The sequence below is a fragment of the Mauremys mutica genome, chromosome 2 (genome assembly GCF_020497125.1).
Source record: "Mauremys mutica isolate MM-2020 ecotype Southern chromosome 2, ASM2049712v1, whole genome shotgun sequence".
Taxonomy (NCBI): domain Eukaryota; kingdom Metazoa; phylum Chordata; order Testudines; family Geoemydidae; genus Mauremys; species Mauremys mutica.
In genome coordinates this window covers 226,495,216-226,522,287 of record NC_059073.1, presented here as the reverse complement: position 1 = coordinate 226,522,287, position 27,072 = coordinate 226,495,216, and the positions used below count along the sequence as shown (strand labels likewise).

The following is a 27,072-nucleotide window of genomic DNA, read 5'->3' as shown; positions in this document are numbered from 1 at the left end:
GTTGGAAGGGGAAGTATTTCATCATCAGTCATCATCATCATATGACATGAATACATCTTTTGGCTTTTTTCCAAATGCAGAACAGAAATATTTATTGAACCCTTTTGCATTGTCATTGACATTTTTATCATTTCCATTTAGAAAGGGACCAATACCATTATTACAATTCCTTTTGTTCTTAATATACTTTAAAAAAAAACCCTCCTCCTTATTGTCCTTAACTCTCCTGGCCATAGATTCCTCCTTATGTCCTTTTGCTTCCCTTATAAATTTTCTATAATTCCTAGCTTCCTTTTTCTCATTTGTGTGTGTATATTATAAAATAGCTACTTTCACTATACATAAAATAGCTACTTTCACTTCTCTGGTAAGACAGGTTGGTTTTTAACTAGCGTAGATTTATTTCTGGATTGTGGCTTTTTGCGCATGTAGTAAAATGTTCATAATCATTATGCAATTACCATTCACATTTTTCTATTTAAATTCTTTCTCCCACCTGATTTGGCTCACAATTGTTTTCAGCTTTGTGAAATTTTGTCTTTTAAAACACCTATATATGTTAATAGTTTGGACATTATTTTGTTTGTACATAAATGTAATTGAGCCATGATCACTTTGAAATAAACAGCCACATCATAAAGTGTTGTGCTTAACATGATTATTTCTTGAAAACATATTTTAAATTGATTTTGTGGCTCTTAGATATAAGCACCAAATAATGGATGATTTTTAGAATAGAAAAATAACCTGGTCACTCTCTACCATACCTTCCAAAATTGGGAAACTGAAATGCCTCACTGCTGATGGATCCCCCTCATTCCACACCAGAAACGTCCTGTTTTCAAAACAAACAAACAAACAAACAAACCATCAACTACATTTATTTTATAAATTTATTTTTATTAATGATGAGCCCAATAATACACTTCCTACTTTATGTGAACATGGGCAGTTGTGGCTGTCATGACTTCAAGAATCATCTTCTCCGTGGATTTCTTTGGATTTAATCCTCTTCCAATGTCACTTTCTCTGTTGTAGTAGCTATGGCCCCCATGACGCTGCATGGATATGGCACCCACACCACATTACTTGAAGTCTATGATAAGAAATTCCCCAAAGAGCCTCAGAGTAGGCAGACCAGAGCTGTGTCTAGGGCTGCCAGGTGTCCAGTTTTCGATCAGAACGCCCAGTCAAAAAGGGACCCTGGTGGCTCCGGTCAGCACTGCCGACCGGGCCGTTAAAAGTCTGGTCGGTGGTGCTACTGGGCTAAAGCATTTTGTGCATTAGAAAGTTGGCGACCCTAGCTGTGTCTGCAATCAGCAAGTTTCTAGTCAAAACTAGTGTAAGCGGAATCAGGATGAGCTCTACCCTGACATCTGGTGGTGAATTGTGGCGAGTTGTGCAAAACAACTTCAGGGGCTGGTCTTGTTTGCATAGGCACACCCATCCCGACTAGCATGAGCCCACAGCTGCCTAAATGGTCACTTTGGCTGCTGTGGGATCCCCAGTTTCTCTGTTATTGGGGCAGGAAGAATAAAGTGTTATTACCCTGATTATGTGAATCAAGGCCAGTGGAACTGTTTTATGACAGAAGGACTCACCATCAAGTAAATAGCACTTGCTAGACAAGGGATATGGGTTCCAAAACCCACTGACTTGAGAGAGGTTGGGGGTAGGTATTTGTACTGGGTGGTGTGGCCCCCCTTTGTAGGGCTGGAACCACTATATCCACCCTCTGCTGTTGAATAGAAGAGCTAAATTTGATTTCATTAAGAGTCTAGTTACAAGTGGCTGTGCTGAATTCACTTTGGGCCCATGATGCGCTAGTACTGGGGTTCCCCTACTACAAGCTGAAATCACTAAAAAGCTAAAATTACTAGGAGCTGAGATCACTGAGTGCTGTGTTAACAAGTTGGGGAGCCTGAAGATATATTGCTAAGCAGCTGGCAGAGCGGAGCAGTTTGTGAGATGGTTGGAGTGGCCCATGGGACCATGAGTGCAGTGAAGCAGAGGTGAGGAGTTTGTGGAATGGTTGGAGCGGCCCACAGGATGGCTGGTGGAGTGGAGCAGAGCAGTTTGTGCGATGGCTGGAGTGGCTCATGGGACGACTGGTGGAGTGGAGTGGCTCGTGGTGAAGGCTGCAGCAGAACCCCACAGAGAGGCGGGGCAGTCGGTCTCGGACCATGTAAGGTGCCCCTTAACACCCCGTGCACCCCCTTCCCCCCCCTTCATTTCCACCCAGGCTGGTGGGGGTGGTAAAACTCTGCAGATAAACTTTTGAACTCTGGGGCTGCACTGACCAGGGACAGAGACTTTGGGGTGATTTTTGGGTTGCTGGACTCTAGAGACTTTTGGGGTATTGGACTTTTGGGACTTTGGGTGATATTTTGGGTTGCTGGACTTAAGACCCTGAGAGGAAAAGGATACTGCCAAACTTACTTGGGGGTGGGTCTTTTGCTCACGGTTTGTGTTATGAATCCTGTTTGTGGTGTTTCCCCAACATAATACCACATTGTTTCCCTCCTTTATTAAAAGGATTTTGCTACACTCAGACTCCGTGCTTGCGAGAGGGGAAGTATTGCCTCTTAGAGGCACCAGAGGGGTGGTATGTAATTGTCCCAGGTCACTGGATAGGGGCTCAAGCTGGTTTTGCATTGCATCATTGAAACGGAACTTCTAGACTCTGAAGTGTTGCCAGCTTTGGTGATTGGATCACACGTCCTATGACATTTGAAGATTTCCATAAAGCTCCAGCTCCTGGACTCGGAATTATGGAGAATGTCCACTGTCACATCACATTTTGTTTTGAAGGTACATTGCTAGCCCTCATGTGTTTGGAGAAAAGCTTGAAAACATGACCCTTACAGATGCTAAAACCCAGGCGGCGAATGAAAGCAACCTAAAATCTATTGGTTCGTTGGCTTAAATATTGTGACTTTTTTTTAATCTTGTGATTTTCAGGGGTAATGGGAATGTCCATTCATGATTTTTGAGTGCTTGAGGGTGGCAATAACTGTGGCTGCCTCTCAGATGCTGCACCCTAGACTGCAGCTCACCAGCCTACAACAGGTCGGGGTCACTTAAGCCTCTCAGCACGCAGGAAAGCACCCCAGTCAAAATCACAAGGCTGGCCCTTTAAGAGGCCTTGGGCGTAGTCGGGTTGGTTCGCCCGCATCATTCCAGAGAGCGAGGCTGTAGCAGGTCACGTGAACGTTTAGCAGCGACCGCCATGCCAGTTACCGAGGCGGAAGCGCCTACAGCAGAGAGGCCACCAGACAAAAAGCTCCTCGCGCCCCGCTATGTATCCCATAATCCTTTGCGCGCGGTGCCGTAAGTGACTTCTTCCACTGGGGCTGCTCGGCTGTCCCTGGGTTGCCTCGGTCACAGTGTCGGGAGGGAGAACCACGTGAGGTGCCACCCCCAACACAGCGCCGGGCCGCTCCCGGAACTGAATGGAAGATGGGGGCCGTGACGTGGCGGAGGCGGCGGAAGTGCGTGTGTGTGTTTTGGTCCGGCCGGAGGAGGCGGAAGTTGGCGGCGGCCCGGGTGAGATACGGCAGCGCCCCCGCCCCTCACCCCTGCACCCGGCGGAGGAGCCGCCTCCCCTCACAGCCGCGGGAGCTAGAGAAGCCGCTGCGCCTCCCGCACCGCCCGCGCGCCCGGCTGCCCGGCACCGCCAGGTGAGGAGACAGCGGCGGGCGGCACTGGCCGAGCCCCGCCGGCGGGGGGCGGGGGGGGGGTTATAGAGCCGCCCCGGGGAACCCTCCCCCGAAGGCGGCTTCTCCTGGCGCCGCCGGGCCCTGGCGCCGGACCCCGGGGCGGGGACCGTGGAGCGGCTGGTCTGTGTCTCCCCCGCCTCAAAATGGCGCCCCCGAGTCTCCCACTTCCCCATATTCTGTCTGTGGCTGCGGGGGGATGGAAGGAGGCGGGGGCGGGCCCGTCTCCCCGCGGTCCCTCGCTTTGCTCCCCCGTGTGGGGAGCGGCTGCTCCCCATCCTGCTGTGTGACGCGGCCCGCGGGGGTGCTGCGTCCTCTTCCCCCACAGCTGCTGTTGGGACAGCGAGGGTGCCCTGGAGGGGCGTGGGAACGGGGAAGGGAAACCATCGGAGCAGAGCGCACAGCCCTCCCCCTGCAGTTGCTCCCCGACCTCGGTCGGGGTGAAAGGGCGGAGAGGGGGTCGTTACACGCTTAACAGCGTGCACACAGCACCTTGGGTTGATGCTATAAAATAGCCCGTCTTCAGGAGGGGAAGCAGACTGGTAAAAAGTTAACATGAAACTTCCGTACGAGAAGGCTGGGCCTAGGAGAGAGAGTTAAAACACACAGCCAGGTTCTGCCATGGTCATCTTGTGCTCTCTCTTCCCTCTCAAAATCTGGACGGAGGAGAGATTGAACGATCACTCGATTAAAATTTAACTATGCCCTCCCGAGTGACATTTGAAGCAGCTCAGAAACATCTTAGACTGTGGGCCCTTTCAGATTTAATGGGTGGGGATAGGTGAACCTTCAAGGAGATTAACAAATGTTTGAACTGCTTATGTTCTAAATCTCTTGAGTAATGAGTCCCCTTTCTGGATAACTCAAATTTGTTGTTGTCGAATTAAGTGATTGGAGATTTTGGTAATAGGTGACCCTTTACCTACACTGGCGCATCAATCACACCGGAAATTGATATCAAAACAGTCAATAAGTCACATGCATCATACATATGTAGTCACACCAGGCTTATTATCTTTAATTGGAAGGATGTAAATTTCATAGACTACCTGTGTGATTTACTTGGTTGGTATGTTTGCTCAATACTTTTCAGTATAAATTGGTTGATGTATGATATTGAAAACTAACACAAACACTGTGGTGAGAAAATTCCATATTAAAGTATGCTAATTCTATTAAAGTTACTAAGATTTTTATTTAAGGTGGATAGGAACAACAAGAAAATAAAGCTGGCAACAATACCTAGAATGATGGGTTGTTAAAAATATTAACATAACCATGTATAATAGGTTTGTAAACCAGAATTAAAGCAGGTGATGATCATTATCTCAAGGGGTCTATACTCGTATTGTAAATAATGTCATGTTAAGTTATAAGCACTCAGTGAGCGGTAGTTATTCACTCTTGAGCTCTAACTCACTAATACAGATGAACCATGATCATCTAAATTTCAGATTATCTGCATTTTGTCCCCAAATCCAGAATTTGTCTAGAAGCACCTTTCTTTATCCAAAATGCTAAATAACCATAAATGTGGTGATCCTTGTGATGTCTGGCTAATCAGTATTGATCCATAATTAATTTTTAAAGAACCATGTAATTTATATAATTAAAAATTTGTGTAATATGAAATATCAGAATATTGTATATGTAAAATGAGAACTTCTTAAATTTATAAATCCATTCTGCATCTACTCCAATTTACATAAATGTGTCCCACTACTATACTAGAGGTGGGAGTATTAGTTTTCTTTAATCTCCTTACTACTTTGTGTTTACTACTTTAGATTGTCAGTGTTACTTTGATACATGATCTTTTGTATTGATGGTACTTTTTAGAATAGTAAGCCCTATTCTTGCCAACATTTCAGCTATGCTGGTGAGTAGTCCTGGAGAATTTAGACTACAGGCAAGCATGAAATTAAGGATAAGCGTAAGTGTTGGCAAAACTGATTTAAACGGAATTATTTCAAGTACTGTAACATCCTTTTAAGACCTTTTAGAAAACTTGTTTTCATGTGAAATTGTTATAGTAATTGGTGTCACAGCATAAGTTATTTAAACAATTATCAGAAGCCTTATTCATGTAATGGACTAACTTGACTCAATATTTTATAATACAAGATAAAGCAGCATGTGTGTTTATAGACTGTTTTGGTATTTAAGGAGAATGAGAGAGCAAACTAAAACCAGGAGTTGGCAAATTACCTGATGGGATTTACAGACGTCCTTTCCTAATATATATCTGATCTTTGTTCTTCTGCTGACATACTGACCTGGAGCTGCTATGGCTTAGTGTGCCCGTAAAAAAACAATCAGACACTAGAGATGGAAAAGACCTATTAAAGCCTCATGTGTACCTACCATAATTCATGATGGCTCTTTCACAGTATTTTCTCACTGCCTTTTTCTTAAACTATTGGAGTAAGAAAATACAAGATGCTTCATAACCTTTCCCAGGTGGTTAACTATATCGTGGGTGAAGTGGGGGAACTAAATAAAATGTTTAGGAAACATTTACTTTCTCTTCTTGTATAGCCCATATATTTCCTTAATGTCTTTTTATTTAAAAGCTTGATTTGAGGTCAAAACATTAAACTTGAGTTTCAGTGTAGACCAAATTTTACAACTCATTTATGATCATCCTCAAAAATCAAGTCTCTGATGGTTAAGTTGAAACAAGATTTGTGAATTTCCAATTCTCCAGCTAGCTTTATTTCACGTATTTACCATCCTAAAATGCATCTGCACAATGAAAAGTTTACTCAGAGTACAAATAAATAGCTGATTTTTTTTAAACTGTGTATTTATTTGCATTGCTTTTTTGCCTAGGACCTGTACGTCATGTTAACCAATCTGGGACATCATTATCAAGACTGCAGGGTTAGGAATAGCTACAGCTGCTAAAATGAGTGTCTGGAATTGATGGGAAATCATCCTGCAAATTTTTGAATGTATTCTGTGTGTACTTAAACACGGATTCTTGCCTCTTCCGGTTATCTTCTTCTATCACGCTTTCTCTGGTTCCCAAAACTAGTATTGTACATATGAATTAAGAAAGTGGTGTACAAATGTGGCCTGAATCTCGGGAGAGATCTTGAGCCCATTTTTTAAATCCCTGTTAGGTGCTGATATGGAAATATAGCTCTTTAAAGAGATTTGGTGATGTTTTTCATTGAGCATATCAAGGAGTTTGATTTTTTTAACCAATCTGAAAAATATTAATAGTTCATAATTGAGTTTGAAAGCGAGCCTGTGAAAAGAATACTGAGTATTTGAACCATCTACTAGAAGAAATGAGGAAATACAAAAACTTAAGGCTTGACCCTTCTGCTTCAGAAAATGTGAGGGTTTCTACCTATGCTTAGGGAGGGTGTCAAGTATCAGAGGGGTAGCCGTGTTAGTCTGGATCTGTAAAAGCAGCAAAGAATCCTGTGGCACCTTATAGACTAACAGACGTTTTGGAGCATGAGCTTTCGTGGGTGAATACCCACTTCGTCGGATGCAAGTAGACTACTTGCATCCGACGAAGTGGGTATTCACCCACGAAAGCTCATGCTCCAAAACGTCTGTTAGTCTATAAGGTGCCACAGGATTCTTTGCTGCTCTTAGGGAGGGTGGTGATGCTGCTGCTCTGCAATCTGCAAAACAACCAGATATGCATTACAATTTCTGGCTTTTCAGGCTGAAAGAAGCCTTACAGTCCCCATGGGCTGGTAATAAGTGGGTGGCATGGTTGTAGTGGGTTTTCTTATATGACATTATTAAATGTGTTTGGCATAAGCTGGCAGCTTGGGGAAGTTTTCTTTCTGTCTTCTGGAAAATAATTACTAAATGCTAGAAACATGACAAATGTAACAGCTGAAACCCAATCTGCAATATTAGAAAACATCACTGTTACAGAGATAATTAGGACAAGCGTCCAAGGCTACAGCAACACCTCACATTGCCAGATATTTTCTTTCATGCTCTCTGAAGACTTGTTTTGAAGTTGCAGGGGTTCCTCATGACTTGTAGTAGCATTTTGAGTCTCCTTCAAAGACATTTATTTGGTGATCCATCTAGCTGACAAAATATTTTTCTCCTATATGAGTGCCTTCCATCCATAGTGTCTGAGCACATTGGGGGTGGCCTGTCATGAATGAGGGCCACAAAAACCTATTGATTTTAAAATACGTCCAACAGTTCTGCATTTTTTTCAATAGGGTGGACATTCTTCCCAACTCTGATCTGGGGTATTGTCTTGATAGCCTGTTTCAACTAGTACTGAAAAACTGTTGGGAGTCTGACAGGACCTCTGTAAAGAGCAATTATATGTGTAAATGGCCAGTTGAGTGAAGTAACTACAGGTGGAATAACATCTGAAGCCTTGCCACACCTACAGTTGTGGATCACATCCTTTTCCTGCTACCCAGGATGTAGCAGAGGGATAGTGAGCAAGTCCTGAGTGATGAAGTAAAGAATGTGGAATAGTTCCATTGAGTAGCAGACTTCCTTTCAGGGATTTTGAGCAAATGACTTGGTCCTGAAGAGTAACCTCATGCATATGGTACAGGATTTGGCTTTTACTTGAGCCTAAAATAATGCTACAGAGTGCAGAATAGCTGGCAGAATTGAGATGTACCGTGTGTGTGTCAGAAGTTTAAAAAAAAATAAATAAAAATTGTACTCTAATTGCCTGACATACTTACTGAATCATAGAATATCAAGGTTGGAAGGGACCCCAGGAAGTCATCTAGTCCAACCCCCTGCTCAAAGCAGGACCAATCCCCAACTAAATCCCCAAATGGCCCCCCCTAAAGGATTGAGCTCACAACCCTGGGTTTAGCAGGCCAATACTCAAACCACTGAGCTGCCCCCCCGCCATGCAAACTAGAGTAATATATTCAAAAGAAAGGTCTTAAAAACTTACTATCTCAATTATTTAAACTTTTCTAAATCGGGAGTAAGAAGCCGATATCTGACACTTTTTAACTTAAGATCAGAAATTAAGATCATATGTATGCTGACGCCACCCGTGATTTAACTTGTTTCACAGATAATTTGTGTCACTTTTTTGCAATATAACTAGGGAGTGATTAAATATGTTAAGTTCATCCATTGTTATGAGTTGCTTTGCAGTCTGTCCAGATATATTACTTGTACATCGTTCTGTTGAAACAAAGCAATAGCTATCTATAGCTGATACACAATTCATTTACAATTTTTTTAATTGACTTTAAGGCGAAGAAGAATCCCTAATTGCTTTTAAATTACTAGATCCATTTCTATATCATAAGTAAGACCAAAAGTGCATTTTAGGCTAACAGAACAGCTCATTTTCAGGAGGATTCACTCAAATTAATAATGTGATGCAACATTCTTGATCTGAATGTGTGTTTAATTGTGGTATGCAGTTTATGGTGGTTCTGATATTACTGTGATAGCTTTTTTTTGTTTTTTGCCTAGTGGCGGAAATTGGGTTTCAGTGTGGGTAGGTTCTTTCCCTCCTGAGTTGTTTGTAAGTACGCCTCTACCCCGATATAACATGAATTCGGATATAACGTGGTAAAGCAGTGCTCCGGGGTGGGCTGCACTCAGATCAAAGCAAGATCAATATAATGCAGTTTCACCTATAACACAGTAAGATTTTTTGGCTCCCGAGGACAGCTTTATATTGGGGTAGAGGTGTTGTATGTCTATACAGCCTGCTGGAGCAAGCATCCCTGCCCAAATCAACAGCTTCGGGCTTGTGGGTCTAATGCTCCAAAAATAGCTGTGTAGACAATGCACTGAAGTTGTGGCTTAGGCTCTGAAGCCCACCCATTTTTGTAGGCTTCAAAGCCTGTGCTCCAGCCCGAGCCACAACTTCAAAGTGCTGTCTACACAACTATTTTTAGAGTGCTAGCACAAACCCCACTAACATGAGTCTATTGACCTGCAGTGGGAGGCTCACTTCTGCGGGATGCGTAGACGTACCTTGTAAGAACACAAGAGGCAATATATTTAATTCTGGGTGGGTTGTGGTATCATAATTTGAAACCCTTTTTGATTCATCATGTGTGACTATGAGGAAGGCTGCCTGTCTGTCACGGAAGTCCCTGGGCCAGTACCAGCAGATTGGGTGTGGGGGAGAGGGTTGGGGTGCAGAGTGGTGTTTATCGGGGGGGGGGGCTCTCTAGCCTCCACCAACATGTCCCTGCATCTCCTAAGCGGAGGGATCAGGGGGCTCTGTGCACCGCCCCCGATGCTCCCGTTGGCTGCGGTTCCCAGCCAATGGGAGCTGCAGAGCTGGCGTTTGTGGCTGGAGCAGCGCACGGAGCCCCCTGGCTGCCCCTCTTCCTAGGAGCTGCAGGGATATGCTCGTCGGAGCCGGGTAGGGAGCCTGCCAGCCCCTCCAACCTTCCCCCCTTCCAGCACCCACGGCACCTCTTGCCCACAGCCCACCACCCAAGTTTTAGTTAGGGGTATATAATAAAAGTCATGGACAGGTCATGGGTCGTGAATTTTTGTTTACTGCCTGTGACCTGTCCATGACTTTTACTAAAAATATCCTCAACTATGAGAATTGACAGAATATGACAGTTACTACCACGCAGGCCTGTGTATGAAGAATTGGGATGTTCTGGCAGCAGGACCTTTGGTGTGCTATGTTAGGTAGGTGCAGCCCTCTGGGAGGGGGGCAAGGTTATGGGAAGTGACAACTTCATTATAAAAGGATTCAGATATTGATCTGTACTACTATATAAAGGACCAGAATCCACATTCTGCTCACAGTCTCACTCCCTGGTCTGGAATCACTGGGGAAGGGATGCTAATGTTCATCAATTGTTGTGTTGGTCAAGGCGCATTGTTATGGAGTCTTGTGTGGTTTCATGGATGTAAGATAGGTGGGAGGGTAAAACTAGTGGTGTAGGATTCAGAAGGCATCTGCCAGCAGACTGGGGAAGGGAGATTATTGTTTTAGGTGCTTTTAGCTGCAGTGTGAATTTAAATTCACGAAACAGAAGTTATAAAGTTAGGTGAAGGCTAAACGTGTGTTAGGCATGCTGTGGATTGGTAGTGAACTGGACAGCTCAGAAATGGTAATGAATGTAGAACTTGGCCATTGGTTTGAATCTGGACCAGGTTGGTAATGACTGAAAATGTTGCTGGATTCAAATGTACTTGCTTTACTTTAAACTAGGGGTTCTCAAACTTCATTGCATCATGACCCCCTTCTGACAACAAAAATTACTACACGACTCTGGGCAGGGGGGCCGAAGCCTGAGGCCCACGTGGGGGTCGGGCATTGGCCTCAGCCCTGGGCCCAGCAAGTTTAACGCCAGCCTTGGTGACACCATTAAAACAGGGTTGCAACCCACTTTGGGGTCCTTACCCACAGTTTGAGAACCACTCCATTAGACAAGAACAGTCTTATTGTCAGACAGTTCAGTGCTGTTTCTTATTATGTTTCCCGTGCATACACTAAGGTTATATCTACACTAAAAAATAAATGCATTTTTAACAGGTTAACTAACATGCCCCACAAGCCTGAGTCTGTTGATTTGGGCTGGGATGCTCACTCTGGCAGGCTGTGTAGACTTATTACTCACAAACAACTCAGGAGGAAAAGAACCTAGGTAGATATGGCAAGCTGTTATATTGTGAATTGACAATAAACATAGGAGTACTGTCCTTTACCTGATGAGAGAATGGAATGGCCAGTGTAGACATCTCTCTCCCATGTGGTCTTCTGACATTCATTTTTAGAATGTAATTGAGAAGGGCTAGATCAGGGGTCTCAAACACGCGGCCTGTGGGCCGCATGCAGCCCGCAGGGCTCTTGCATGTGGGCCGCCAAGCTCTCCGCGCCACCCCCGTCCCTCTGCCTACCCGTGGGATTGCCCCCTGTGGCGTCATGAGCCCCGCGCCACTGTTTGAAGCAGCTGGCAGCATGCCCCTTTGGGCTGGGGGGGAGGGGGAAGGAGAAGGAGGCAGAGGGCTCCTGCATTGCCTCCTTCCAGGCACCGCCCCCCGCAGCTCCCATTGGCTGGGAACAGGGAACTGCGGCCAATGGGAGCTTCATGGGAGGTACCTAGAGGAGGGGCAAGAGCAGCGCATGCACAGAACCCTGAGCCCCTCCCCCTGGGGCTGCAGGGACATGGTTCTAGCTGCTTCCTGGAACGGAGCAGCACGGGGCCGGGGGCCAGGGCAGGCAGGCAGGGAGCACGCTGCTGCCACCCCGGAGCCACTCTAAGTAAGCGGCACCGGGCTGGAGCTCGCACCCTGAACCCCTCCTGCACCCCAACTCTCTGCCCTGAGGCCCCGCCGCATCCCGCACCCAACCCCCTGCCCTGAGCTCCCTGCCACATCCCACACCCCTCCTGCACCCCAATTTCCTACCCTGAGCCACCTGCCGCACCCCTCACCCTCTTGCACCCCACCCACCAATGCCCTGCCCTGAGCCCCCACCATACCCTGCACACCACCTGCACCCCCTGGGGGCAGCGTTGGGGTGGAGACTTCCGGGAAGGGGTTGGATTGTGGCAGGGAAGAGGTGGGGAAGGGGTGGGGCCTAATGGAAGGGGTGGAGTGGGGGCGGGGCCAGAGGCAGCGAGGGGGGGGTGTCTGTGATGCGGCCCTCGCTTCAATGCACTAGTCCTCATGTGGCCCTCGTGGTCATTTGAGTTTGAGACCCCTGAGCTAGACTTAAGTGTTGCACCACTCTTCCTGCGGGCACTGTTTTCCTGGAAAAACGCTGCTTAATCTAAACTATTAAAGTAGTTAAGAAAAACAGATTTCTGTTCTCAAACTTCCCTATGTTTGTTTTTTTGTTTTGTTTGCTAATAAAAACTTTGAAAGTGAAGCTAGTTATTAAAAAAAATCTCTGGAGACTAAAGTGCTCTATCAGGAGATCAAATGAAGCATGGGCAGAGGCTGTGCAAGCTACCTCACACTGCTGAACCAGTGTATTTTAACTTTTGTCTGAAAAGACAGCTTCCAAATTGATTGCGGCTAGTCTAGTCTCTGATCTTTGACCTATCTGTAGATACTACTGACAAAGGGTTCCAGTTGTGGTTTGTGTTATGTGAACACTTGTATGCTACATCCTGGATTAAGACTAACAATTCATTTTACATAAGACACCAGACATTCATCAAATGGTGATGATTTGGGGTTCCGATTGACTTAAAAGTGAAAGGCTCCACCATATCAGATTACCAGTCCCTTAGTTCCTCCAGACATGTATGTTAAATCAGAGAAGCTGTTCAAATCAGGGGTCACATTCACTTTTGAATGTATGCTTTTTCTGTTTGAAGAAATTGCAGTTCATATGCAATATAGGGATAAAGTGTAGAAAACTACTGTAAATTGATTAAATTTGAAATGCTGGTGTAATTGAGTTTTCCAGTAATTCTTCATCCTAATTAAGCCCTTCCATTTGTTTTTACTAATTCCGACTTGAGTAGCCAAGAATTGCTTGGCATCAGCTAAATCATGAAAGAGGAACTTTTGATTATTAAGATGTTCTTAACATGACAGAAAATGGAATGGAAATATGCAGGTCTGGATCTGTTGCATTCTTAAATATTAGCCTGAGATACACAATGTGAACTGAAGTCTCATAGGGAACACAGAAAATGCAGGGTAATAGGTCAAGTGACTAGCATTTTTGGTATCCAGTTTGAGACTTTACAGGGGAAGGGGCCTGATTTCAGAAAACCCTGAGTACCCCTTTGCTGCAAATTGGCCTTTTAAGGTTACTCAGGTGTACATCCAAAATCTCTAGTACTTTTTAATATCAATGGCAAAGACTTTCACAATAGTATATAATAACAATGGCTTAGAGATGCGCTGGTAGAATTCACTGGCTTATTTCACCTAAAACAATGAAAATAACTGTGTTCTCAGAAAGCCCTGGGCCCTTAATTGGATGATTACTAGAACTAGTTTCATATAATTATGGTACAGTTGCGACTCTAATAGCATATACCTTTTTGATAAACAGGTTGCTACAAGCAGTAAGAACATCTCGGTTCACATCCTGAATTCTTTCCTCTCAAGAATTTGAAACAAAGGACTTCTTTCTAAATTGGACATGGCTAATCGAGGAGCAACAAGACCCAATGGGCCAAATGCTGGGAATAAAATATGCCAGTTCAAACTAGTACTTCTGGGAGAGTCTGCAGTTGGCAAATCAAGTTTGGTGCTTCGTTTTGTAAAGGGCCAGTTTCATGAGTTTCAAGAGAGCACCATTGGAGGTGAGAAATAGTGTTACATTTTCTCTTGCTTTGTATTGAGTATATACCCTCTTTGCCAATGATTGTCTTCATAAATGTAATGTGATACCCTATGGTAAGCTATCTGCAGTAGTGATCAAATCCGGGACCTCTGGATCTTAAACCATGAGCCTCTACTGCCTGAGCTAAAAGATTAGTGTTGTTACTTCAAGGCTGTTGCAGACTTGTAAACCTACATGTGCTGCTTGATGGGGATAGAGTGGCACAATGTAAGTTTGGGTAGTCAGTTTTTAAAACTGGAATTGGTGTCTGGTAATTCGTTAAGGCAATATATAGCTATTCTAACAATTCACATATTTAATGCATACAGTTAAGCTGCTTAGCAAAAACAACCTTGGTTGCTGTACAGCAAAACATACAACTTTTTGCAAACTTCTCGCCATTTAAACAGCCTGGCTTTGATTGTAAAGGAAGACACTTGCTGTATTTGTATTTTTCACTTTTCTTTAGGATTGTATGTGCTTTCTTCTCCATCCCCACCTGACTTCAATCGAAGCTGACTCTTGGGTACTATGTGGGGAAACAAGGATTTTATAATAGTCTGAGTGGATTTTACTTTTCCCCATGAAACAGTTTTTTCTGCACCACCTACAATGAAGCAGCTGCTTATGCTCTCTGAACTGTACTCCTCCTTTGGCTAAATCTGAACAACTTATTTCAAGACTGAAGTGATTCTCCACAATCACTTATTTGCACATAGACTGATGTAAGCTGTGCCCTCAGATCCATAACATCTCTGTAGTACACCCTGCCCCTGCTGCTCCACTGTGTGAATCTAATCTACATTTTGATGCTTCTATAGATGAGTTGGGTTTCACACACACATTAAAGACTGACAGAGCTGACAAAAGTAAGAAAATTCCAAATTAAAGCTTACTACATCCGTTTATTGCTCTGTATTTAGTTATTGTAGGTTCTGTGGGTCTGAGACTGCTTCTTCTGATCTCTTTAAGAGTCCGACATAAGTGGGTTTCTGTTTTCTGTTCCAGAAGTCTGGTATGTTTTTTTTTTTATTGATGTGTATGTCTGGCATCTAGAATTGCTGATGTGAAAGACATTGTATATTAAACAATTATCTTAGCTGTTTGCTTTTGATAGTGTAACACAGGTCCCGAGGACAGTTCTACAGAACCAAATTCCTAGTTTATGTACACAAACACATACCTCCCTCCACCCCCACCCTGTTACACATGAAGAGTTCAGTGGTCTTTGAATCTTATAGTTGCACTTTTACATTTACCCAGGTTGGTTTCGGTTTTACTCACCTAACAAGAATGAAAGAATATTTGAAAACAGCATTGAAATTAGGAACAAGAAGCCACAGAAGTGCGAATTGAAACATAAACTATACTAAATAGAGGATATTAATATATGCCTCTTTACTGTATTAAGTAGAGGGAGAAAAATATATACTTTACATAGCTCAGCTGGGAATGTTACTGGATGCCAGTTACAGGATTCAAAACCCCATTTTTCTTTGGGGAATATAGCCTGTTACTGTGTAGTCTTTGTATGTTTAAATTATAGTTTTGTTGTTGTTGTTTGTGTACAGAAAGGCCTTTAAACAAAGGGGAGCTTATGTGCACTACGAAACTGAATAATGGCACTCGTAAAAGAAAATGCAGTTAGATGGAGTAGGCACATTGACAGTGTAGTGCTGTTGTGTGGAAGACCTACGTTCAAAAATAACCTTAGAGCTTTCTCTCCACAGTCTACTGAAACAAGTCTACTGTGAGTTAGGAGGAAGTATGACTTCTAAGAAGAATGATAATCTTTAGATAATTAACGTAGTTGTATTAACATTGGACTTATGAGGCAGCAAATTTCATTCACCTGGCTATAGAAGATGCAAGAAGCTTGCCTTTTCATAATGGCTTTGGGTACATCAACGCCACAATAAAAGATGTGCAGCATAGCCACTACTGGCCTGGATCAGCTGACTTGGGCTGGTGGAGCCTGGGCTGCAGGGCTATAAAATTGCAGTGTGGGCTCTGGCTAGAGCCTGAGCTCTGAGATGCTGCAAGGGGGTCGGTCTTAGAGCCCAGGCTCTAGCCTGACTCCAAATGTCTATGCTGCAGTCTTACAGCTCCACGAGCCAGAGTCAGCTACTGTGGGTTTTTTATCATATTGTGGCTCTGCATCCATTCTGACCCCATCAACAAGACTACTCAATCAGTTCACTTCAGCTTTACAGCCTTTCATGATGGTGACAAACCTGCTTTTTGGCATACCAGTGTCTTCAGTCGCAGTTGAAGTTGATGTAGCTCCTCCTGAGAGTGGAAATGATGAAAAGTGATGCTATGGCGGTTCAGAGGTGTTCAGTCATTTACGAAATGAAAAATTTGTCTAATGCACTTCTTACAAGGGGCTATTTATTTATGAACTGTTCTGTTTGTTTCTAGTTCCCAGGTGCCTAAGACTGAACCATGTTGTATCATACAGTGGTTTCAGAATCATCTACAGCTGTTTGCTGGAATGTAGAGAATAGTTCAAAACTGTATATAGGAATGAACTAATGATGTATAGTGTGATAGAATATATCATTAATGTTGGTCGTCGTGCCTTCTAGTGCATCAGAGTGAAACACTTTTGGAAGACTGAGTGGTGATGGTTTTGTAAGAACTCCATTTCAGTATTATAAAACTGAAGTTAACTTAATGGATTTTCTTCCTATACCAATTGTCCTTTCATGTCTTAATTACTACAAGGGGAAGCAGGTTGTCTTAAGTAATTTCATTTTGTTGAAGCAGTATAAGACTGCTCCTAATATCCTCTTCAAACCTATTGTGTTTTGCCAACTGATGATGCATTCTGCTAAGGAAACTCAGATGTGGTATAGCTGTGGGTACATATATGAATGTGTAAAACCAGAACTATAGACCTTTGATTTCAGCTTTTTTATCTTTTTGTAGCTGCTTTTCTAACCCAGACTGTGTGTCTTGATGACACAACAGTAAAATTTGAAATTTGGGATACAGCTGGTCAAGAACGATACCACAGTTTAGCACCAATGTACTACAGAGGAGCACAAGCAGCTATAGTTGTATACGACATTACAAATGAGGTAAGTACAATATATACAGAAGGGGGGAATCTGTGGGCTAATGGATTGAGCATGGGAGTTGAGACCTGATTCCTTTTCCTCATTCTTCCATTAATTGATGTGAATTTGAGCAGGTAATTTAATGTTTTATTTACTATTATTATTACAAGTAACTGAAAACTTCTAACTGAAAAGTTAGCAAAAAACACTCTTTTTCTGTTGTGCATTTGACAACACTTTATCATTTTCACTGGTCTGTAAATGGTAAGTCAGTTACTCCAGTATGTCACTTTCATACGAATAGGAAAATGTGATTTTTTTTTAACTTTTTTTTTTAACCACAAATTGACAAGAGGACTTGGCAGGTTTAGCACTTAAAACTGCTTTTATCTTTTACTGAAGAAAAGTGAGGCTTTATAATACTCTCCAGACACCCTCTTTAGATATACAATGAGCTCATATCATCATCTCTTCGCTTCTGTGTAACCATTGCCAGTTATAGGATGCACAAAGTGTGTTGTGGCCACCCAGGAGCTAGACCAATCACAAATGGAGGAATTAAAGGAGAATATTTTCCCTTCCACTGAATGTTTAAATAAAAATAATTCAGAATGCTATTACCTACAGCAAAAATTACTCTTCTTTCTAAGTATGGAAGTGTACCCCATCACAATAGGTTGGACTATATCATATGTACTAATATAACAAAAATCCTCAATACATTAGTAGACTATTGGTGCCTGTTTCTGCAGTGTGAGGTCAGAGGCAAAGTACTTCACATCACCCAAGAAATGAAGCAGTAGGCAACACATTTCACTTTGATTTGGCTTTACTGTTAGAGTATGGCTCCTAATTTTTACATTTCATTAGCTTAAGAATTCTTTAAAAGAGGTTTTCAAGTTTTTAAGCAATATATCATTTCACTGTGAAAATTAATAGCTACTGAGAGGATAGAAGAAATTAATGTAGAAGAGTACTCTTTTGGAGATTTTTGATTTTTTTTTTTAATTAACTTTAAAAAAAAATTAAAAATAATCATTTGGGTTTTTCTCCTTTCCATTTCCAGGGGCCTCTGATTCCATTTATTCAGAAGCTTTTGGCCTAATGGCCTTGGCTTACTTTCCAACAGAAAGGGCACATTGGAAAACATAAATGTAATGACTTAGATGTTGCTTGTAGCTATAAATAAGAAAATAACTGAAAAATTTGCAAAAAGAAATTTAAGATTTAATCCTGAGGTCTTCACTCAGTTTTTATCCAGTCCTTAGGCAAACTACCCATTATCATCGGTGGGATTTTTCTTGATGACTGGGAGAAAATGGGTAAGGACTTCAGGACTTTGGTCCACTGTGGTTGAGTGGCTTGAGACCGTTTCAGCACTTTTAGGGGAGAGAATAGTTTAAAATTGTCACTCTTTCTCTTCCAGTGCTTGCTCTGTTTTCACTCAATCCAAGAGAGTCATTTTTGTCACTTTTTCATCCATTTAACATAATTGACAAAGGGGATCTTACTTTTTCAGTAATGTGGTCCCAACTATGCATCTTTGGGAATTAAAGAGGGGAGGGTTCATTAAAAAGGCCTAGTCAGCCAGTTGGAATGTAGCTTTGGAGAATGAATACACTGATAGGTTTCTTGCTCACAGGACAGATAAGATAAATTTGGGTAATAGGGATAAAAGGACAATAGAACTGAGTTTCTTTATTTTTCAATCATTAACAGGAGTCCTTTGCAAGAGCAAAAAATTGGGTCAAAGAACTTCAGCGGCAAGCAAGTCCTAATATTGTAATAGCTTTAGCAGGAAACAAAGCTGATCTAGCTAATAAAAGAGCTGTGGATTTCCAGGTAAGTCGTACATATTTTTTTTATTCACAAGAAATAGTGTGTTTTTGTTGGAATGCTAGTCTGTAACATAAATAGCCTTCTCAAAAGGGATCATACTATCCTCAGAAGGGATCATACTATTTTCTGATGATTAATCCTTCATTGTAGGATTGCACATGTAATAGAATTCTGTTGATAATTGCAAACATGAATTTATAGTATATCTGAAAATATGATATTCTAGTGAGAATTTTTTTGGGGGGAGGGGTATAAATGTGATACAAAGTGACAGCTGTCCAAAAAGAGAGCTTTTCTAATTAAATTTTACTTTGAGGTACAGCTATTTTTTTTTCCCAGATATGTCAGATCTATCAGTAAATTAAATTTGTATTCTGAGAAACTGCTTTTTCCTGTATGCCTCCCTAACAGTTATTAGGGACAACTTCACTAACAATAGTTAATCAATCTTAGGGGTAGGTGTGGTTCTGAACACAGGCCATTCTCAGTGAGAGGTTTGGAATTCACTTGTTGACATTCAGGATATGATGCACAGCTGATCTGGCTACTTTATGGCCTGGTCTGAGCAATGTAAGTTGAGTGAGTTAAGTTTTAGCTGACATTTTGACTGTGTTCTTGCTATTTTTTTTTTTTAAACTGATGTACCTGTGCCCAGAGGCTTTTGGTGGCTCACTTAATAAAAAAAATCTTAATAAAATCAAATCAAAGTACAGAAAAAGCCCCAAAGCCAATCAGTGGCAAACTATGATTGTAGGCTTGCTTATGACCCAATAGAACTCAGGCTTCTATGTTTGTTTTCATATTCTGTAATCTTAGGATCATCTTTGGTCATTAACTTTCCTTTTTCTCTAACATCATCTTTGCCTGCAAATGTGTTTTGACTTATCTAGAATATTGCTGTGTATGCCAGTACCTTAGTTCCATCTGAGTTCCTTTCCCATGTCTTAATCTCCATATATTGACTCTTTTGATTCCTTTCTCAGTGGCTTTTAAAGTTTCTGCTCTCTAGAATTCAACACATTCATTTTTACCTTCCCTGATTTTTCACTCTATTTCTTGACATTTGCCAATTATTAACTGTTTAATTGTGTTAGAATAACTTTGTAAAGTGTTTAGAAATACTTTTTGTACAAAAGATAGTATGGAAAATGGTGATTGTTACATGTATACTTGGAATTTGTTGTCCCTAGAATTGCATAGGACAGAATTTAATTGCCAGGTTTTTGGACCAAATATAAATAACTTTTTAACAATCAATAGCACTTCAAAAAATATGGCTAAAATGGATACATACGTTCCTCGGGGGCTTGACTTTCAGTTTCTATCTTTGCAGCATACCTTAGGGGGTCTGTGTACATGGTGTAACTATATTTGGAATGATAACTTGTATAGATATATCATTGCAAATTTCACTATCTCGTTAATAACTAATGTAACATAGCATATGATTAGCAAATGATGCTGCTTAGTAATGAAAGTGAGGGCATGGCTGCAAGCTCTCTAATGTAGCCACTCTAAGCCAATGGGCTAAACCAGGGGTTCTCAAACTGGGGATCAGGACCCCTCAGGGGGTCACAAGGTTATTACATGGGGGGGGGGTGTCAAGAGCTGTCAGCCCCCACCCCAAACTCTGCTTTGCCTCCAGCATTTATAATGGTGTTAAATATATAAAAAGTGTTTTTAATGTATAAGGGGCATCGCACTCAGAGGCTTGCTGTGTGAAAGGGGGTCACCAGTCCAAAAGTTTGAGAACCACTGGGCTAAACCATCAGCTTAACTACTCCAGCCCCCGAGAGTGACAATGGCTACGTCAGCAGAAGCAGGCCTCCTCCTCCTCCCCTTCCCCCCCCCCCCACTGACATAGTGCTGTCCACACTGGTGCTTATGTCAGCATAACTTATGTCGCTCAGGGGGGTGGGTTATTCACACCCTTGAGTGACATAAATTATGTTAACATAAGCTGTAGTATAGACATGGTCTTAGTGATGTAGTTTGCTCTTCACAATTATATTCTCATCTGTCTTCGTGCAGAACTTCTGTTGAAAGGGAGTTCCACATGTGGAATGAATAAAATGTATGTGATTTAAAGGGAGATTTAAGTTCCCAGTTAGAGGCTGGAGTCTGTAATACTGGCCGGTAGGTAGTGGCACTAAAGGAGAGACTTTTAGAATAAATTCAGGCTAACAAAAAAATTAAAAGGTGGTATTGAATATTATTGTCCTGTCATGTTTCTTATAATAGTGAACTCTTTCTGAGTGACAAATTTGTTTCGATAATCTGTCTTCAAAGGCAGATAGATTCAGAGGAGCACCAGAAATTGCCTCTTTCCCTGTGTGCTATTGAAACACACTTGGGCTGCTAGGAAAACTCAGCTGTCAGCTTAGAACTTAGCTTTCGGAGGTCAATGTTAGTTGCAGACCCCACCTTTTGGAACTTGTTTCCCCTTACTATCAGAGCCAGAGTTTCAGATCAAGGAATTTATTTTAATTTTTTTTATTTGTTTAGGCTTTTGTTTATGGATATTTTAGGCCAACCAAAAAGTGTAGGAATTTCCTAAGATTTGAATTCTGTACGGGTTTTAATTACTGTAGGAGACCTATGTAGACGTTTCTTACAGATGCTGTATAACACCTAGATCATCAGGCTGATGAAGTTTCAGTGAGCATTCTTTCATACAGATTACATGATATGTATTTTATCACTACTAACCAATGGACTTAAGTACTAAGTTGCATAATTAAAAACTAAAATTCTTATTATAATATGTAACTTATAGGAAGCGCAGTCTTATGCAGATGACAACAGTTTATTGTTTATGGAGACATCGGCTAAAACATCAATGAATGTAAATGAAATATTCATGGCAATTGGTAAGTACTTTTAAATAGAAGCTATGTTTTCAGGCAACTGGTTTGTATGTAGTCCTTTTCTGAAGTTCATTCTATCCTAGCCTCTGAGTGGAATATTACCCAACTTTTCCCTCCTTCTTAATTGGATTTCCCTCTCTGTGGCAGTCTTCAGAAAAGATGCTAGAGAAGCAGTCCTTTTTAAGGTTCTAAACATCAGTCACTTAAGAACAGTCTGGCTCCGGCCTCATCCCATGCACCAAGCATATCCCCTCATACTGTTAGAGAACAAGAATCCTTGCATCACTTCTGAACCCAAAACTTCTGTTTAGCAAGTTGAACTTGCTATCACAGTGTAGTTGTTTAGGGTCAATGGTCCATTTTGTCTGAGCTTCTAACAGAATGAGCAAAGACACACACTTCACTATTTATCAAACTATATATATCTTGTGATGCAGGTAAGTAGGAAATGTTTGACTTGCAAAAATTTTGCTTTTAGGGAAAGGCTTGGAATTCTTCTTTTAAAACAATCTAAAGGTGTGCAAGTGAAAAGGATATTGATACTCTATACCAGTGGTTCTCAAAGCCGGTTCGCTGCTTGTTCAGGGAAAGCCCCTGGCGGGCCGGGCCGGTTTGTTTACCTGCCATGTCCGCAGGTTCGGCCGATTGCAGCTCCCACTGGCCACGGTTCACCACTCCAGGCCAGTGTGGGCTGCGGGAAGCATCATGGGCAAAGGGATGTGCTGGCCGCCGTTCCCGCAGCCCCTATTGGCCTGGAGCGGCGAACCACGGCCAATCTGCGGATGCAGCAGGTAAACAAACTGACCCGGCCTGCCAGGGGCTTTCTCTGAACAAGTGGCAGACCGGCTTTGAGAACTGCTCTATACGATTCTACACTCTTTGAGGCCGGAGTTGTGCCGTGTTCATGTAGGGTCTAGAACTTTTTATAGGCTTTACCAGAGATAAATAATGATTATAATTAATATTGAAAAATGATTTTTTTTAAAGGAGCATGGGGAGCAATGTTTTTATAAATACTGAGTTGAAATGTGTAGAACGCTTCAATTTTGTGAACACTTTTCATGGAGACTCTAAATCAGGTTCTCACAACAAATTTTTTGGTGGCCTCAAAGTGCAGCCACCAACTCTTGCTGGTGGCTGCTCTGACAATTTTTCCTAAAATACTTCATTAACTTTAGGAAAAACAAATAAAAACAAATTGTAATCTATCTATGTAGGGTTTTTTTGCTTTGCAGACTCAGTAATAAAAATAGTGTGCAGTTGTCTCTCTTCTTTATTGGACCTAAACAGAATAAAAACACAAATAATGTGCTTTGAATGGTCTTGTCTTTTTTTCTTATTGTTCCTTTTGCTTTTTTGTTTTTTTGGTCTTTTGCTAGCTACTAAGTGTGCTGTGAGAAGTGATATTAACAAACACTCAAATACACCTCTACCCCGCTATAACACGGTAGTGGGGAACCAAAAATCCCTATCCCGTTATAGCTGAAACCCCATTATATCGGGGTAGGAGTGGCAGGGCTCAGGTGGTGATTTAAAGAGCTCCGGGCTCCAGCCGCTGCGGGGAGCCCCAGGCCCTTTAAATTGCCGGCGAGCCCCAGTCACGTTAGCCTTTTACATTTTACAGGCATTGAATGTTAGTGCAGTACTAGTTGCATACTCAAAATGTATGTAAAATTGTGGACACTGCAAAGTAAGCTCATTAAAATCAGAATTTCAGTGGAGGCCTAATATTGCGGGATCTGCAATTTTCACAATATCACAAATGAAGTAGGCCCTTATTTATAATTTTTATCCCTTAAGTATAATTTTGACTGTAAGTGTACTTTGATCTTGTGGTCTCTTTAAAATGAAATAATTACAGATTATAAACAAAATACAAATTTACTAAAGGTCTGCCGATAGTTGTTTAGCCCAAAAGTATACAGATCCCACATCCTGTGGTCATGCTTAAGTTTCATTTTGTGGGGGGGAAAAAAAGGGAAAATCCCCAAGAGATAAGGGGACTTACCATATTTGTTTTATGACACTTTCAAACTGCTGAAAACTTTAAAATGAAAATAGTGTTTTGAATTTCATCCATGGAAATAAAACTATTATTACTCCATGAGAACTATTGAAGCGGGAAGCAAAGCAAGCATGTCTTCAAGATGTGCAGAATGTCCCACTCAGCAATCTAGAGATAATCACAGGAATAGGTGTAAAACTCGAACAAAAAGTATCAAATGGCCACATAGATCGTAAGTGTTGCATTTTCACCATGATAGGTCCATATAGTCTATTTGGCTAAGCGGTATTACACTTCATCATGTAAAATAAATGGAAGCATTGTAATTTCTTAAAACCAAATGTTTCATATATTGTGCTCCCTTCTTTGTTCGTATTAAACAAGGGTACACTTGTGATCTAATACATACATTTTTCAGGTATAAAAATAAGGAAAATTTAGTAAATATGCTGTGGTGATATTAAAAGAGCGCTTAATGTGCATCAGTTCAGAGTGTTTAAAGGTCTAACAAATATGTGGGGGAAGGAAAAAGTCTGTATCTTTATGATAAATATGCAGGAGTCCTGGATTTTGATGTTAAAAAAATGCCAACCTGTATCTCTATGTCCCTATTTAAATTTAAAACCAACTTAACTTTTAATGGGCCACTCTTGAATCCTCATACACTGCCTTTCTGCTGTACCTTTTAAGTAGGCCTAGAAATGTGATTTTTTTTTTGGTTTAATATTAAAATCAGTGGTTCTCAAACTTTTGTACTGGTGGACTCCCCCTCCCCCTTTTATAAATTATAAACTTTTTTATATATTTAACACCATTATAAATGCTGGAGACAAAGCAGGGTTTGGAGCAGAAGCTGATAGCTCGCGACCACCCATGTAATAACCTCTTGACCCCCTCAGGGGTCCCGAACCCCTGATTTAAATAGTACTTTAATCTTTATGGTACCCCCTGAGTATTTTAGTGAAGTATATAAACTTTATTTAACCCAATTTGTGTACAGTTTTCCATAGTACCCGCCACTTTGGTGTCTTTGTCAGCTTAATTTATACACTTTCTCTCTCATGTTCACGCATTCAATCATGAAATTCACCCTGTGCACAGTGCCAGAACAAGGCCTATGCAATTAAGACTTAAAGTGGTGCATGAGACTCGTGATGTCCCCCTATGCAGGGATGCATTTAATCCCATGTGAGAACTGCATTCCAGAGCCGCCGCCGCCTCAAGAATGAGAAAATGGAAAAGCAAAATAACAGAAGTTAAAATACTTGCCAGACAGAAAAGAGGGAGACGTGGCATGTAGCAGGCATTTGCAAAATGGCCTTTTTAGACCTGTTGCTACTTGACTCTGCTAAATTTAAACGGACATTTCCAGAAATGCTGGAGAAAAAGTTCTCTAAAAGGGCAACGTAGAAAGCTTCATAGGGACCATACAATCACAAATTAAGGCACTGTGGAAGGAGCTGGTTCTGTGTGGTCACAGATAAGGTGTGGTTTTTTTGGGGGGGAGGGGTTTAAATTTTATATTTCCCATTCATACTGCCCGTTTGAATCCTGTAGGAGAAATTCAGTCTCTTGATTTTCTGCTAACCAACTGTAGTACCCAGAGGCTTGCTATGTGAAAGGGGTCACCAGTACAAAAGTTTGAGAACCACTGTCTTAACCGTACATTTTCTGAATGACATATTCTGAAAGCCTAAGGCAGACAGATTGTGGAATTACTATTTTGTTGCTACATATCTTAAAAGGAAATATTCGAATAGCTGTCTTGGACTCAGTAGGTATTTAAAACTTAATACAATCTTGGCACTAATTTTTGCTCATGTTTCTTGTTAATCTTGTAGCTAAAAAGTTGCCAAAGAGTGAACCACAGACTGCAGGAGCCAACTCTGCCAGAGGAAGAGGCGTAGACCTTACTGAACCCACACAACCACCCAAGGCTCAGTGTTGTAGTAACTAAACCTTCAGTTGCTTTAAACTGTCTTGAATATTCTTCTGCTTCCTAACTGTTAATAACAATGGAATTGGAGTGTTTAATCTGGTCCAATGCAGCTTCCAAAACAGAAGAGACTAATGACATAGTCAAGTTTCTAATACAGAATTATTTTGTTTTTATCTTAATTTTTAACATGCATGTATCACTGGCTGTCATATTTCAGCAATAGAGGGGAAGTGGAAACTGAATAAACTTGCTTCAGTTGAAAGGTTTTAAAAATCACTTGCCATTAGGGATATAGAAGAATTACATTTATTGATCTAACCAGCTAGTCCTCTATATCCGGGTATTGGTTACTGTTGTAATTGGTAGAATTGGGACTCTTCAAACGTTTCCATTTGTGCTTTTAAAAAAAAAAAATCTTTCTAGAAACAGGGTCTACCGATACTTTAAGCTTTTTTTGCAGTATTCATGCAACCAGTTGTTTCTGCAAGTATCTACCATTTAAATATGCATTCCACATTTTCATAATTTAACTGCAAACAATACTTGCAGCGTTTTAAGAATTCTGTGCTTGCAGAAAAATGGATTTTAGTTGTTACACTGTATGTAAATTATAGTCAGCCCAGTGGTTTAAAGAAAATAGTGATTAAAAATCAAGTTTAACTCCATATTTATCTGTTTATAAAGGCACAAACCAATGAATTCAACTTTACAGGATTTTTCTTCACAAACCATAAGAGCTCTCCAAGTAAAACAAAGACAAACTAGGTGTCTGTGATTTTTTTTGTTGTTTTTGATCATTGCTGGCCATTACACAGTTTCTTATGTTTTTCCCCAAAGGAAAAAAATAGTCAGTGCACTAATAATTATGTACATTCAACTTGATTTTAAATTTGGATATTAATGTACTGTAAATAGGGTACTGCATTGTAGTCTACATTTGTTTAATACTTTCTGTAATATTTAAGAGTTGCTTAAAGGTATACAAAATGTACAGTTACTTAAAGCTAACTTTTCTCTTCCCCTAATCTAAAGGGGTTCTGAGTTCTTCCTTTATGGCTAGAACAGTAATAAATGATGCTCCTGTACCTGTAACATAAGTACTGCTGTCTGTCAGTAATGAACTCTGCAACCTTGTTTTCCAAAGTCCATTTTATTTTGATCTGTCCAGTCTATTGCACTAATTCTTTGTTATTTTCATTATATGAAATTTACCAAGTGTGTCAGAAGACGATTTAATCTATTTAAATGTTGAACTGCTAGCAGAAACTTGTGCAGATTGTAAATTTGCAGTAATTTGGGCGTAGCAAGGAAAATGACAGTTCACCAGTGTTTAGTTTTATATTGAGGTGCTCAGGTTTGAATAAAGTGGTTATAAAACAGGAAGGCATTGTGATTAGTGTC

General features: G+C 41.3%; 1 protein-coding gene across 1 annotated transcript; it reads left to right on the top strand.

The window, feature by feature from the left end:
* Positions 1-3,485: 3,485 nt before the first annotated feature.
* Positions 3,486-27,054, top strand: RAB5A (RAB5A, member RAS oncogene family). The gene is made up of 6 exons (XM_045004997.1): positions 3,486-3,680; positions 13,687-13,939; positions 16,891-17,042; positions 18,741-18,863; positions 21,637-21,730; positions 25,574-27,054. The coding sequence occupies exons 2-6, from the start codon at positions 13,777-13,779 to the stop codon at positions 25,687-25,689; spliced, it is 648 nt and encodes a 215-aa protein (XP_044860932.1). The 5' UTR covers positions 3,486-3,680; positions 13,687-13,776; the 3' UTR covers positions 25,690-27,054.
* Positions 27,055-27,072: the final 18 nt, after the last annotated feature.

Coding starts and splice junctions, on each gene's coding strand:
- RAB5A (XM_045004997.1), top strand. CDS start 13,777: ATGGCTAATCGAGGAGCAACAAGACCCAATGGGCCAAATGCTGGGAAT. Junction 13,940..16,890: donor TCAAGAGAGCACCATTGGAG/GTGAGAAATAGT, acceptor ATCTTTTTGTAG/CTGCTTTTCTAACCCAGACT. Junction 17,043..18,740: donor TATACGACATTACAAATGAG/GTAAGTACAATA, acceptor AATCATTAACAG/GAGTCCTTTGCAAGAGCAAA.